The sequence below is a fragment of the Blastomyces gilchristii genome (assembly GCF_000003855.2).
Source record: "Blastomyces gilchristii SLH14081 genomic scaffold supercont1.4, whole genome shotgun sequence".
Taxonomy (NCBI): Eukaryota; Fungi; Ascomycota; class Eurotiomycetes; order Onygenales; family Ajellomycetaceae; genus Blastomyces; species Blastomyces gilchristii.
This window is the reverse complement of record NW_003101679.1, coordinates 1-15,167: the sequence shown is the minus strand read 5'-3', so window position 1 is coordinate 15,167 and position 15,167 is coordinate 1. Positions and strand designations below refer to the sequence as shown.

The 15,167-nt window shown below is 32.8% G+C and overlaps 2 protein-coding genes across 2 annotated transcripts; one reads left to right on the top strand and one right to left on the bottom strand.

Annotated features, from left to right (window-relative positions):
- Positions 1-6,412: 6,412 nt before the first annotated feature.
- On the top strand, positions 6,413-6,829 carry BDBG_16631 (uncharacterized protein; the record flags this gene model as incomplete). Its single annotated transcript, XM_031724545.1, has 2 exons — positions 6,413-6,586; positions 6,653-6,829. 2 exons carry the CDS (start codon positions 6,413-6,415, stop codon positions 6,827-6,829), a joined length of 351 nt encoding a protein of 116 aa, XP_031577224.1.
- A 6,116-nt stretch (positions 6,830-12,945) lies between these two features.
- Positions 12,946-14,467, bottom strand: BDBG_16630 (uncharacterized protein; the record flags this gene model as incomplete). The annotated part of the gene is made up of 2 exons (XM_002626424.2): positions 12,946-13,469; positions 13,642-14,467. 2 exons carry the CDS (start codon positions 14,465-14,467, stop codon positions 12,946-12,948), a joined length of 1,350 nt encoding a protein of 449 aa, XP_002626470.2.
- Between the last annotated feature and the right edge of the window lie 700 nt (positions 14,468-15,167).

Below are 15,167 nucleotides of genomic sequence, written 5' to 3'. Positions count from 1 at the left end.
CTGATGAAGCTTTATACATCTTTCACAGTATATGAAGCTTCTCATTCAAGAATGATGAAGACTTTCTCAGAATTCATTCAAATTCTCTTATCAGCTTCTATAATAAAACTCAGATACTTGATACTCTTAACTTCAAAATCACACTTATCAATATCTATCAGTAGTTCTGCTTCTTGTAGCTGTTGTAATATCTTTTATACATATTCTTGATATTCTTTTCTGAATTCATTGATGAAGATGAGAATATTATCTAGATAAGCAGATACAAACTCATTAAGGAAATCTCAGAGTACTCAGTTAATATACTTCTGAAATGTACTGAGAATGTTAGTCAGTTCAAAGAGTGTGACTATTCATTCAAAGAGATCATAATATGTTTGAAATACTGTAAGTTATTCATCTTCTTCAGTGATATAAATCTTATGAAACACAGTGATAATATCTAGTTTTATAAATTATTGAGCTTGTCTGATCTGTGCTAGAGTTTTATTGATAAGAGATAAGAGATATCAATCTTTCTTTGTCAATCTGTTCAGATCTCAGTAGTTCACACAGAATTGAAGTTCTTTATCTGATTTCTTTGCAAAGAGAATAGAAGCTGCAGTGAAAGAGTTGTTAATATATATGAATTCTTTATTTAACAGATCATTAAGTGTCTTTCAAAGAAGAAGAAGTTCATCTTGAAACATGTTATAAAGAGAATCTCATGATGATTCAGAGTTCTTATCATTCTTTTTCTCTAACTTGATACTATGATTCACTTCAGAATCTTATAAGAGAGATATATTCATAATATTATCTTATCAGAAGATATCTAGATATTCATGATATTATTAAGAGAGTTTTGTATAAGAATCTGTTATTATAACACAGAATAACTTTTCTAGAGTCTTTTTGATATTAGTCAGACTAATGAAATAGATTGATATATAGTTCTACTGTCAGTGATTTTGATGATGACTTCTTTTTCAGAGTATTTTATATGTATTGACAGAGATCTGTGTCAGGTTCATGATCTTGTAAATATCATCTTCATGAACTCTATTATTATTAGGGAATATCAAGCTTCTGTTTCAAGTGTCTAATAAGATGCCTTGTTCAGATAGTCAGACAAGTGCTAACATAAGATTGTAATCAAGATTATCAACTTCATATATGTAGACATCTTCACATTGATGTTCTTTCACATCTATGATCAGCTTCATTATATAACAGGTACAAATGTTCTTTGAATCATCAAATTCTGTGAGAAGTCAGGGTTTTAATAAAAGAATACACTGAAGATTATGATGTCTTATAACTGAAGATTTTATCATTGCATAGTGACATGAATCACTGTCTATCATAGCTTTCATATTATACATGTTATCAATACAGTAGATACAAGAATTGCATTCATTGTCATCTTCTCTTCAAATTGTTATTGTTCAATCTCTTCAAGCTTCTGTTTATGAATTTAAACAGAAGCTAATCTTTTCTCTGTTTCACTGAGACATTCTGATAGTTATCTTCTGAATCTTTCTTCACTGCAATGTGATTGACACAGACAGGCACTGATCTTTCTCTCAAGTGTGAAGATATATAGATTAATCAGTAGTTGAAAGCAATGTGTTCTGATCAGTTACAGTTAATACACACTTCATATTAATATTGATCAGCAACTTCTTCAGAAGTGATTTCAGAAACTCAGAAGCCTGTTCAAACAGTGAAAACTCTTGCTTGTATATAGACATTTGAATCTATTCAGTTCATGACATCTGCATCATTGTTGTTCTTCAGTGCAGGTGTATAAGTGACTGAGATGTAATGTCTTCTATCACTGTTCTGTATACTCTTGAGCTTGATAAGATAATCATTCAATGTCTGAAGCTGTGTGCAGAAGCCTTTATAAGTCTAGTCTTTATCTACACTTACAAGAGCCTGTAAGAGTTTGAAAGTCAATGTCTTCTTGAGCATGCTAATCTTCATGCAATTCTCTCAAGATTGATCACCTGCTTCTAGAATCTTGGTGTTGAAATCAGAGATGAATGTTGTAAGAGAAGTGTTTCTCTGTCAAGCACTCTGTAATCAATCTAACACTTTCTGTTACATGATCATGTCTCAGAATAGAACATCAAGATATCTTATAATATTATCAGGTATTTGCAATGCTGATTCACATGCTTTTATTCATGAATGAAACTTCTATTTCACATGATCTTTCAATTGTTCATTGATATATTAATCTTGATTGATTAATGAACTGATGAAATCTTCATCTATACTTAGTTTCACAAGCATTTCCATCCTTCATGATGAGTAGAGAGTGAGATTGAAAGTATTGAAATATATAAGAGTATCTAAGTATTCTTTCAGTGCTTTTGTATTCAGTTCTGTAGATGTTGAAATTGTGTGAGTTAATTGTTGAATCTCTTCATATTGAAGTTGTTAAGTTGCATACATATCAGCTATTTATTATTATTGTAATTTCAACATTGCTCAGAGCCACTGTGACATCATATCTATACTCATGTTCAAGGATTTCATATTATCATTGAACATGATTATATTGATTGTCAGATGTATGATATCTGTGAAATCTGAAGAAGTGTAATTATATTCTCATATGTCTGAGTGTCAGAACTCTCAGATCTTTTACTGACATTCTCTTGTAAAATCTTACTCTCTTCATAAGATCTTGTTGTAAGGTCAGAGTGACTGATGAGCAAGCTTCTATCTAAGAACTATCTGAGAACTCAGTGTCTGCTTAACTGTGTTTCTCTTTTTTACATATCATTACATGTTCAGATATCTCTCAGTGAGTAATTATTTCTAATGAGAAGATGATATGTGAATAATCATTTTCTAATAAGAAGACAATGAATGTTTTTATAGTGTAAGAGGCCTACACTGAATAGATCAGTATTATATTGATAGGTCTTATTTAACAAAGATAAAAATGTTAGAGAAGAAAAGAAAGAGAAAGTGTGAGAATCAGTGATCAAGATGGATATTTATACATGTATGTGATGGCATACGCGGTGGAGCTTCGGGGCGGAAGAATATACACGCGTTTGTAGCGGCTGAGGATCGGCAATTGAGAATGGCTGAGAATCGGAGTGTATGTGTTTGAGAATGAAGTGATTGGAATCTGTGAAGTGTAATGAAATAGTCTATATGATTGATCGGGCGCAGCCCGCCGCATATAAGTAATTACAGAACTTATAAAGATAATTCTTTACAGTCTGAATTATCTATTCTGATATATTATTGATCTCAGAGTGATAGACAGTTAACAAATAGTATATAATCTTAAGAACTTGACAGATTCTTGTTCAGACAGTGCTTATGAATTGACAGCTCTGATCTGATACTATAGATCTTGATAATTTATATATCTAATAGAACAGACTTCTTAGAAAAGCTTCAGTAACTTATTCAGTATTCATCTTATTACAAGATTTAAATAATATATTCTTACTTAATTAATTCATGATAATCAGAATGTTTCTATAATTCTTACTCTTAGAGAGATTAATAATGAAGTTAATTATCACATCTCATCAGATACTGTCAGAAATATTAAGTGATTTCAGCAGATCTTTTCTACAGTTCTTTCATAAGATGATAGAGAATCAATGATTACAGTTTTGAATGAAACATCTGATACTGTTTAATATCTCAGATCAGTAGAACTCTTAAAAGACTATTTAATACAGTTATTCATAACCTGATTAACCAGTTATATGAGAGTCATGCATCTCTTATATTATTCAGATGTGTAAGAGTTCAGAGAGAGAGACTCAGTGTTATTTATAAAATCATAGAGTGATATTATTATTGATTGAATATTCTGAGATATCAGTTTCTATATATAGTTCTGAGACAAATCAGAGTGCTTCTTATTATACTGTTTTGATAAGTATTTAAAGAAGTTCATTAGTTTGAGTTACTGTATGTCATAGTTCATCTACTATAGATTTAAGAGAAGTTGAGATATTAGTAGCAGTTGAAATTGAAGAAGCATGTATAGTGTCATAAGCTGTTTCATCTTGATTAACTAGTATCTTCAGATTCAAGAGTCATTGCTCTTGATTCATTCAGCAAGTATCTATTATATCAGCTGATATATCTTGCTCTCATTATGAGAGAGCATCTATCATTGAGTTCTGTCTGTCAGAATGATAGTGTATTGTAAAATGAAAGCAGCTTAAGAACTCAGATCATTACATCTATTATTCAGTGAGTTTATAAGTAGTTATAAAGTGCTTGAGATTCTTATAATCTGTGATTATCTCAAATTTGAAGATGCTTCAGAGTTTAGAGTCTCATTCTTTTAGACAGTATATAATTATAAGAAGTTTCTTATTATAGATCTGATAGTTGCATTTGATGAGACTCAGTTTCTTAGATATAAAGATGTCAGGTCACGTCATCTGGCTTACTAATCCTTTCATCATATAACTTTCCACAAGCTAGCAACCTTTCAATGACACAAGCTTTACACCTTTCACAGGTTATGAGACCTGTTTTGCATAAAATCACTGTCAATTCGGGATTCCTTGTTAATATAATTATTATTTAACTACTGCTTCATTTGATACACTTATTAGAAGTTAAAATGATCTTATTCTATCAGTATTGAGATCTTGTTGATCAATAATACTACTGCTCACTTAAAAAAGAGGCTTGTAGAAAATGCACCACATTGCAAAAAAGCAAGAAAAAGAGAATGATATTAACAAGAATTCAACAAATGAATATCAAGATGACAGATTCATCACAATCTCACTCACATACACATTCACAATCTCATGTTCTTCTCACTGAATTAGTTGCAGTTGATAATGATAATTCTTCACACTTATACTCTGTCAGTGAACATTCTTCTGAAGTCTTTGAAAGCTTTATTGATGAATGCTCTGAAACACTCTCTCAATTTGAAGCTGGTTTGAATACAGCTTCTGACACAGTCAGGCCGGCCCCCCGATCTACTCAACAGCTTGATACTGATTCTCATGAAGTTAACTGTTCAGGCGAGGCAATATGAGACCAACAGATGAAACATCTCAAGATGACATTTAAGATGAAGAAGAAGAGACATAGAGTTTTAGAACTTGAACTATAACTGAAAAAACTTCATCAAAAGAGATTCTCAATCTTCACAGATTGATTACAGAATGTCAATAATCATTCTGTTATCATCTCAACAGTCTGTACAGTCACATGAAATTCTAATCTTGATAAAAGATTGGAATTCAACCTTTATAAATCAGATAGCTGTGTTGACAAGGCAATCTCTCAATTCAAGAAAGATGTCAAGAATACTGTGAGATTAAACAGTCTAACTGATACATTTAATTACATCATATGAAGCATCTTTATGAAAGTGAAACTAGTTGATACACAGTGTTGATATATGATAGAGAAATGACAGACTTGAAATCCTCTATAAAGAGATAAGAAATGAGCATCATTCTGAGACATCAGAAATCAGTGACTCTACACATTCATCTCAAACTTCTTAAGTGCAGGTGTCAGATCACATTTCTCTAAATATGATGAAAATCAGATCACTTATACTCTATGAAATGCAATTGAACAGGAATACTCTGTCTCAAAAACACAGTTATACTATGAGACAGTTCTGAAATTTATGTTACTTGATGATACACAGATCATCAATCTACACACATTCTTTGATAAGTTCTGATTCATCATTATAAAATTGAAGATGATGAATGCTTCTCTCTCAGATGCATGAATATTTGATGTCTTCTACTCAGTTCTACTGAACAATTGAAGGAATTATGTTCAGAAGAAGATAGAGAAGATACAGAATTTCAAATCCACAGCTGTGATATTGAATGTTGATCTTCTCATGAAGAAAATTCACTCACAGCTTGATTCTTCAAAAGATAAAAAGAATCTGCAGAATACAGATTCTGTAGTCAACTCAGCTATAACAGCTACAACAGCTACAAGAGCTACAACAGCCACAACAACTATTAATAATAATACATTGAATTCAGCCTGTGGAGGCTGTAATGAACATGGTTGTGATAGTTCACAAGAGGGCTTCTGAAATCATCAGAGATCAGGAAATTTATCTACATGTTCTGAATGTAAGAGATCTCACTTTGGCATCTGTTGATTGATCAATTCAGACAGTACTTCAGATAATTGAAGAATCTACAACACTGCAAGAATAAAGAAATTCAAAGAAAAGAAGGAAAAGAATAGTGAGAATAGAACTCAACTATTTATTACAGATGAATCAGAGACCTATCAGATGACAAACCTTGCAGAGGTTATCAATGTGCCAGCCTGTTTCATGAAACCTCACAAGAATCCCTTCAACCGGCGTTTATACATATCAAAGAATGTTATCTTCCAGGAGGACCTTCATCTTGTCAATTTATCAATACTGACAATGAACAACCTGAAGGTTCTACTCAATGCGGCCTGTAAAGCGGCTGCGGCGATTCCTTCGGCGACACCAGGCCTACCCACTGCGGCCTGTCAAGAGACTGCAGTGATTCCTGATTCATCAATTGATAATCTGTTCATTGATGAGGAAATTCAACCTGAGTGTCCATTATTTCTTGTACTCACTAATAATTGATGGATTGACTATGATATCTCTGCGAGAATATCTACTCTTTTAGTACAGAATACACTGAACTTCTCAGAATCCACAGTTGAATCTGATGACTCTTCAACATCTACAAGGAATATCACTACAGTGAGAGAAGCTTCAGTGAGAAACAGTCTTGAAGACCTACTCATCGATTCTGAGATCACTGCACTTCTGATCCTGAAAACCTCACACACACCAAAGCTTTCATAGAATGGAAGTATTATTACAAGGCCTGTGTTAAAGAGGTCAATCATTTAAAATATACATGTTGAAAAGAGAATATAAAGAAGATAGGGAGATAGAGGGATAAAAAAATGATGTATATTATGACTGGTTTTTCATTACTATACATTGTCCAGTTATTTTTTATACCTGTACTTGATTTAAAGGTGAATTTTATATATAGCATCATGTATAGTTATTCTGATGAGTGAGGATGTCATGTCACATGATCTGGCTTACTAATTCTTTCATCATATAACTTTTCATAAGCTAGTAATCTTTCAATCACACAAGCTTTACATCTTTCACAAAAGAAGCATAATTGTAAGATATCTTTATTATCATATTGTAATATAGCTTCTTCTATAATATAGTCAGAGAAATCAGCTTTAACAACTATCTTATAATCAGAATTGAATATTATCAGTAGAGAGATATTAATGAATATCTTCTTTATCTGTATCAATACAGCTTCAGTGTTCACTGATCATTGAAATACTGAGTCTTTCTTAGTGAGTTCTGTAAGTGATCTCATAATATCTGAGAAGTTTTATATAAATTACTGATAGAAGTTTGTGAATTCAATGAAGCTTTATACATCTTTCACAGTATATAAAGTCTCTCACTTGAGAATAGTAGAGACTTTCTCAGAATTCAATTGAATTCTCTTATCAGCTTCTATGATAAAGCCTAGATATTTTATACTCTTGACTTTGAAATCATACTTATTAATATCTATTGATAGTTCTGTCTCTTATAATCATTGTAATATCTTTCACATGTGTTCTTGAGATTCTTTTCTGAATTTGTCAGTGAAGATGAGAATGTTATCTAGATATATAGATATAAACTCATTAAGAAAATCTCAGAGTGCTTAGTTAATATACTTCTGAAATGTACTGAGAGTATTAGTCAGTTTAAACAATGTGACTACTTATTCAAATAGATTATAATGGGTTCAGAATGCTATAAGTTATTCATCTTCTTCAGTGATATAAATCTTATGAAATGCAGTGATAATATCTAGCTTTGTAAACTAATAAGCTTATCTGATATATGCTAGAGTTTCATTGATAAGAGATAAGAGATAATAATCTTTCTTTGTTAGTCTATTCAGATCTCAATAGTTCACACAGAATCAGAGTTCTTCATCTGACTTCTTTATAAAGAGAATAGAAGCTGCAGTGAAAGAGTTACTAATATATATAAATCTCTTATTCAACAGATTATTGAGTGTCTTCTGAAGAAGAAGAAGTTCATCTTGAGATATATTATAAAGAGAGTCTCACAGTGACTCAGAGTTCTTATTATTCTTCTTTTTTAACTTGATACTGTGATTCACTTCTGAGTCTTGTAAAGAAGATATATTTATAATATTATCTTATCAGAAGACATCTAGATATTTATGATATTATTGACAGAGTTTTGTGTGAGAATCTGTTATTATAGTATAAGATAACTTTTCTAGAGCTTTTTTAGTATCAGTCAGACTGATGAAATAAATTGATATATAATTCTTCTATCAGTGATTTTATAAGTGACTCTGTCAGTAACTTTGATGATAACTTCTTTTTCAGAGTATTTTTTAAGCATTGACAGAGATCTGTGTAAAATTCATAGTCTTGTGAATATCATCTTTGTGAATTCTATCATTATTCAAGAATATTAAGCCTCTGTTTTAAGTATTCAATAATATATCTTGTTCAGATAGTCAGACAAGTTCTAGTATAAGATTATAGTCAAAATTATCAACTTTGTATGTATGAATATCTTCATATTAATGTTCTTTAACATCTATGTTTAGTTTCATCATGTAATGAGTATGAATATCTTTTAAATCATCAAATTCTGTGAGGAGTTGAGATCTTGATAAGAGAATATACTGAAGATTATAATATCTTATGATTGAAGATTTAATCATTGTATAATGACATAGACTGCTGTCTATCATGACTTTTATATTATACATATTATCTATCACAGTAGATACAAGAATTATGTTCATTGTTATTTTCTCTTTAAATTATTATCATTCAATCTCTTCAAGCTTCTGCTTATGAATTTGAACAGAAGTTAATCTTTTCTCTGTTTCATTGAGACATTCTTATAGTTATCTTATAAATCCTTCTCTAATATAACATGGTTGATGTGAACAGATGCTGATTCATTCTTTAAGCAAGAAGATATGTAGGCTGATCAACAGTTGAAAGTAATATACTCTGATTAATTACAGTTAATACACACTTCTTATTGATATTGATTAATGACTTCTTCAGAAGTGATCTCAGAGACTCAGAAGCCTGTTCAGATAATGAAGACTCTTGCTTATATATAGATATTCAAGTTTACTCAGTTCATAGCATCTGCATCATTGTTATTATTTCTCAGTGCAGATGTATGAGTAGCTGAGTTATTTCTTAACACAGATATGTGAGTGTAATATCTTCTATCACTGTTCTGTATACTCTTGAGCTTGATAAGACAGTCATTCAGTATCTGAAGCTGTGTGCAGAAGTCTTCATAAGTCAGGTCTTTATTTATGCTTATAAGAGTCTGTAAGAGTTTGAAAGTTAGTATCTTCTTGAGTATACTAATCTTCATTTAATTCTCTCAAGATTGATCACCTGCTTCTAAGATCTTGATATCAATGTTAGGAATAAATATTGTAAGAGAAGTGTTTCTCTGTCAGATACTCTATAATCAATCTAATACTTTTTGTTGCATGACAGTGTCTCAGAACAGAATATCAAGATATTTGATAATATTATCAGATATTTACAATGCTGGTTCACATGCTTTCATTCATGAATGAAACTTTTATTTCATGTGATTCTTCAATTATTCATTGATATATCAATCTTGATTGATTAGTGAACTTATGATATCTTCATCTATACTAAGTTTCATGAGTATTTTCATTCTTCATGATGAGTAGAGAGTGAGATTGAAAGTATTGAAATGTGTGAAAGCATCTAAGTATTCTTTCAGTGCTTTTATATTCAATTCTGTAAATATTGAAATTGTATGAGTTTCATATTAAATTAATTGTTGAATTTTCTCATATTGAAGTTGTTGAGTTGTATGTATATCAGCTATCTATTACTGTTGTAATTTCAATATTACTCAGAGTCACTGTGATATTATGTCTATACTCACATTTGAGAGTTCTCTCATATTATTGTTAGACATGATTATATTGATTATTAAATATATGATATCTGTGAAATCAGAAGAAGTGTAATTATATAAATATCTTATATATCTGTGATGTTATAACTCTCAGATCTTTCACTGACATTCTCTTTATAAGATCTTACTCTCTTCATAAGATCTTGTTATAGAATCAGAGTGACTGATAAGTAAGCTTCTATCTGAGAATATAGTATCTATTTAACTGTTTAACTGTTTCTCTATTTCTTATGTATTATTATGTATTCAGATATCTTGATGAGTAATTGTTTTTAATAAGAAGATAATGAATGTTTTTCAAGTATAACAGGTCTATACTGAATAGATCAACATAATATTTATAGGTCTTATATAACAAAGTGAAAAATATTAGAGAAGAAAAGAAAGAGAAAGTGTGAGAATCAGTGATTGAAGTGAATATTTACACACATATGCAGTGACATACACAGAGGAACTTCAGAGTGAAAGTCTAGAGGTTTTCATACACAGTGAAGCTTCAGAGTGGAAGAATAGAAATTTCATAGATTTTCAGCTGAGAATCAGCGACCGAGAATCAGAGCAGTAGAAATCTGTGAAGTGTAATGAAATAGTCTATATAATTGATCGGGCGCAGCCCGTCACAATAGAAAAGAATAGAAAGGAAAAAGTAAAGTAAAGAGAGACTATAATAAAACAAATTATTAAAAGATAGTATATAGCTGTTTTAACAGACTATATCTGATCAATTTCCTTCTCTTCATATTCAAATATTTCTGAATTTAGTCATTTTCTTGTAGCTGCTTGAGTTTCTAATAGAAAGTCTATTAAGTATTTAATTCCTGTCTCAGTTGAGAATAAGAATCTCATATTTAATTGATTTAAATTATACTTCTCTTTCAATCTGACTCTCAGATTATTGTATAATACACAGTGTATTATAATATACTCAGGATTCTTATTTACATTGCAGAATAAGTATTCTATTGAATCAAATCTATCATCAAATATTTGTATATAAGATTTGAAATAGCTATATTCTAGTTTCAGCTGTATTATAGATGAGAATATTGTCTTTTTATATTTAATTAAACAAGATTTTCACTTGAGTTTTATTTCAAATCTTGAATAATATATACTCTTCTTTTATTTCTGTTAACTTTTATTTCACTTATCTAAATAATATTCTTTTATCTTTCTCTTTATAAAAGACTAGAACATAATTTTTTGAAAAGATCTGCTCAATTCTGAATTCTTTCTTACAGCTGAATCAGTTAATTCATTATCATGAATATTCATATAAACAGAAACTTAGTGTAGATAAATTATCATCTTTAATATTCTTCTCTTTTGAATTTTCAAAACAGAGTTTAAAATCAGTTCAAGATTTATTTAATTATTATAAATCTGACTATTTCTAAGTCTTTTTAAAGCAGCTTGATTATCATTGAATATTCATATCTCTTTCAAACTATTTTCTCTTTTATAAGATTTTATTTCAATAAGTTTGAAAGCTTTCACTATTATAAATAGTTCAGTATCAAAGACTTCAGATTCACAGTCTAAATTTCAGAAATCTGAGATAAAATTGATATTATCTTCAGTATAAGTAATATTTGTATCTAATCTATTCAAATTCTCATTTTTTAAATTATCTGAATAAATCAGAATAGAGTCTTCTATATTAATTATAGAAATCTTCAAATGCTGTTCATATTTTTTCTCTTTAAATAGTTCACTTATTTATAAGTCTATAAGAGATTCAAGCTTTTCTCTTCAGAGAGATATCTTCTCATGATCAACTTGTTCAATATTTAAAGAAGATAATTGATTTTTAATCAGTGAGTATAGTCTGTTATAGTTGAGAAGATATTTTCTTTGAAGAATTATTTTCATTTCAATCAAGAAATCTATTTCAATCTAGTTCATTTTCAGAGTTAATCAATGAAAATGAAGAAGAGACTCTTTCTCTGATTATATGATTTAAGCTCATCTTTATAACTCTCAGACCATACTTTATACAGACCTTTTTAAATCTAATAACAGAAGAAGGAATTGAAGCTTCAATTTTCATTACTTTAATAGAAGATGATTTGAATACTCTCAGAATTCTTCTCAAAGCTCTGTTTTGCAGACTTTGAATGAGTTCAGTGAAATTTCCTTGATTATTCCATTAAACTTGAACTTCATAATCAGCTACTGAGGTAATACAGGCTATATATAACTGTCTCATAGCCTGAAGTAAATGTGTACTGATGCAGAGATTGTATTGATATATCTATCACTCTATTTATCAAACTTAAATTCAATTGAAGAGTTCTTTGCTAAGCTAAAAGCCTTTATTAAATGAAACTAGTGTTTCTATAAGAATGACCCGGGTCAAGGCTCTGATGCATTTATTGAATAATGTCTTGATATAGTGAGCGCAAGAGAACGAAGTGAAAAAGGCCATTTCCAGCATGTAGGTTTGAAGGTTGAAAAGATATAACTAGAGTTACTAAATTGTATCATGTTTATTACTATTACTATATTAATCTATGTAGATAATTAACTTTTTCAAAATGAACTGAAGGTGTTAAAACATGAACTGATATAGTCATTTTACACTTGACCATGCTGCAAATTGACTGTGGTCATTATTTACCTATTTCAGGCCTTCAGATAAGAAACAGGGCTCTTGTAACAATTAGAGCAAGAAGCACAGCCAGCCTTTCATTTCAAGCTTTGAAGAGGTATAAGCCAAGCAAAAACAAACCAGATTTATTTAGCTAATCTCATGTAGATTTTGATATTTAATATCATATCTTTAGGAATATCCAGACTAAACGGCATCAAGACACCCTTATGTTCCTTCACCACCAAACCATAGTAAATCACTGCCGGGCTGCCATTCAAAGACGGTCGCGCATTCATTGACCGTTGACGGCGAAGTGTTGCCATTAATCAAGGGAAAATCGTGGCTCTGAAGACTCAGGTTGATGTCCTTCAGTGTTTTGTTGTTGTTTGTGTCGGTCGAGAAATTGCTGGATTTTAACTGGTGTTGTTCCGTATTGTTCCCGGATAAGATTGATCGAAGCTTGCTGGATCTGAGAGGGCAATCTTCGTTGCAATTCTGTCAAGACATCAATAGTGAAAGTCTGACAGTTGTCGAGAAGGATATTGTAATCGAAACTCTCAAAGCATGCTCTCGCCGCATCCTCAACTTCCCCGCGTGTTGCACGTGAGCCTACAAGAGGCACAACACTCTTTGCAGAGCTGCGCGAGAGTTGGAACTGGTTGATAAGTAGCTCAGCCTCACCTCCGCCAGACTTCGCGTCATTGCCTTCTATCCCGATGTGCACAAGGGTTCCGGTAGGGTCAGCCGTTCTGTTGGGAATAAATAGCGCCCAATGCGCTATATCTCCGATGCTGAATGCAACAAGATGAAGGGTTTGCGGAGCATATTCAAGGGTTTGAGATGATGCTGAAAGTATTGAGGACATACTGAAGTTTTTGCGGCATAATCACATTATCCTAGTTGGGAAGGCAGGGTTGAGAAGAGGGGTATTTAAGTATCCAGTCAGGCAATATTTCATTGCGGCCTGAAGTTTAGCATAATGCACATGAGTTTCAATATCCTCGCTTGTATATCACACTCTGAACTTCTAGTCGCTCTGGAATGCAAGGAGTCAAGGCTTCCATCAGTAAGGGTTTCCACCACTCTTCTCCTCCATAATCATACAAACATGCGGCAAGTGCGTACTCGACATACTCCGGATAAAATCCGCTACGCTCCCAGTCCACAATACCTGTTATCTTCCCTTCCTTAACAAGTATATTCCGTGGAAAGAGGTCTCCGTGTGTGAGCACAAACTTTGACTGACTATTCCTCCGTAATTCAGCGAGTTTCCTCCTCCACTTGCTTTTTTCAGACGGGTTCTTTATACGGGAAAGACACCATTGATCGAAATCGGCCTCTGAGTTGAATGGCCCCATGAGCTTTCTCTCGATGCCTTCGTATGGGTTGTAGGTGGGTTGGCGATTGACACGTCCAATATACGGCTGGGTGCATGACCTGAAAAGTTTTAAATGGTCTGCAAGCTGTTCTGTGATCGACATGCGTTGTTGTTCATCCAATGTCGGCCAGACCTCGTCAAGTGGATTGCCTGGCACAAAGTCGGCAATCATGGCGATCCGATGGCTGTCGAGTTGGCGGCATTCCCAGACGGCAGGAGCCAAGAGGTTCTGAGAGTGCGCGTAGGCCATCATGTCCGCCTCTGATTCCCAGAAAAAGCCCACGGTTTTGAATTTAATGGCGACAGGGTGTCCATCTCGGATGTTGTGGCTCTTGATAACGAGGTTGCCGAAATAGTCGTATATTGTTTCCCCGTCGAAGGAACCGTCATAGCGGCGTTCAGAATGGCCTGTTCTAGACTCGCTATTATTCTGCTGTCTAAACTTATTCACAAGAAAAGCGAGCATTGATGCAAGTAAGTGTCACTATTTGCTAGAACAGAAAAGAAGAATGAAAGCTGAGTGAAGAGTTGGCTCTGCTGCTCTCCTGTTTTCTTCAGAGTGTATCTTTTTCTAATACAATTATATCATGTGACTAACCCGTGGAAACTGTAGGCTACTGGGGCAAAAGAGCTCAGTCACCACCAGCGCACTGCTGGTAGAAGGGCCGATCAACCCCCGGGACCCCCAACACCCCCCCTCGGACCAGCTACCACAGAGTACAGTACTCCTCTCAGTGGCTCCTCTCAGTGGCTCCTCTTAGTGGCTCCTCTCAGCAGTCTTTCTTTTTTTGAACTCACTTCTAGAGCTCATTCTTTCAAGGGCTCACTTCTAGAGCACACTTCTAGAATGTCTCTTGACACTGTTAAATGTCCAGGGTATTTATTTTGAGGTTTATATTCTTAAGTTCATCCTGGGATTGAACCCATGCATGTTGATCACAGTGGAGCTCATACTAAACAGTCTCATAACCTGTAGACTACTGGGGCAAAAGAGCTCAGTCACCACCAGCGCACTGCTGGTAGAAGAGCCGATCAACCCCCGGGACTCTCAACAGAAACATTCATTGTTGATGATTACTGTAGCGGCCGCCTCAGTGGCGTTGTCATAGCGATCGCTCCGCCTACACGTGATCTCATATGTAATATAAATATAGGTAGCTCTTCTC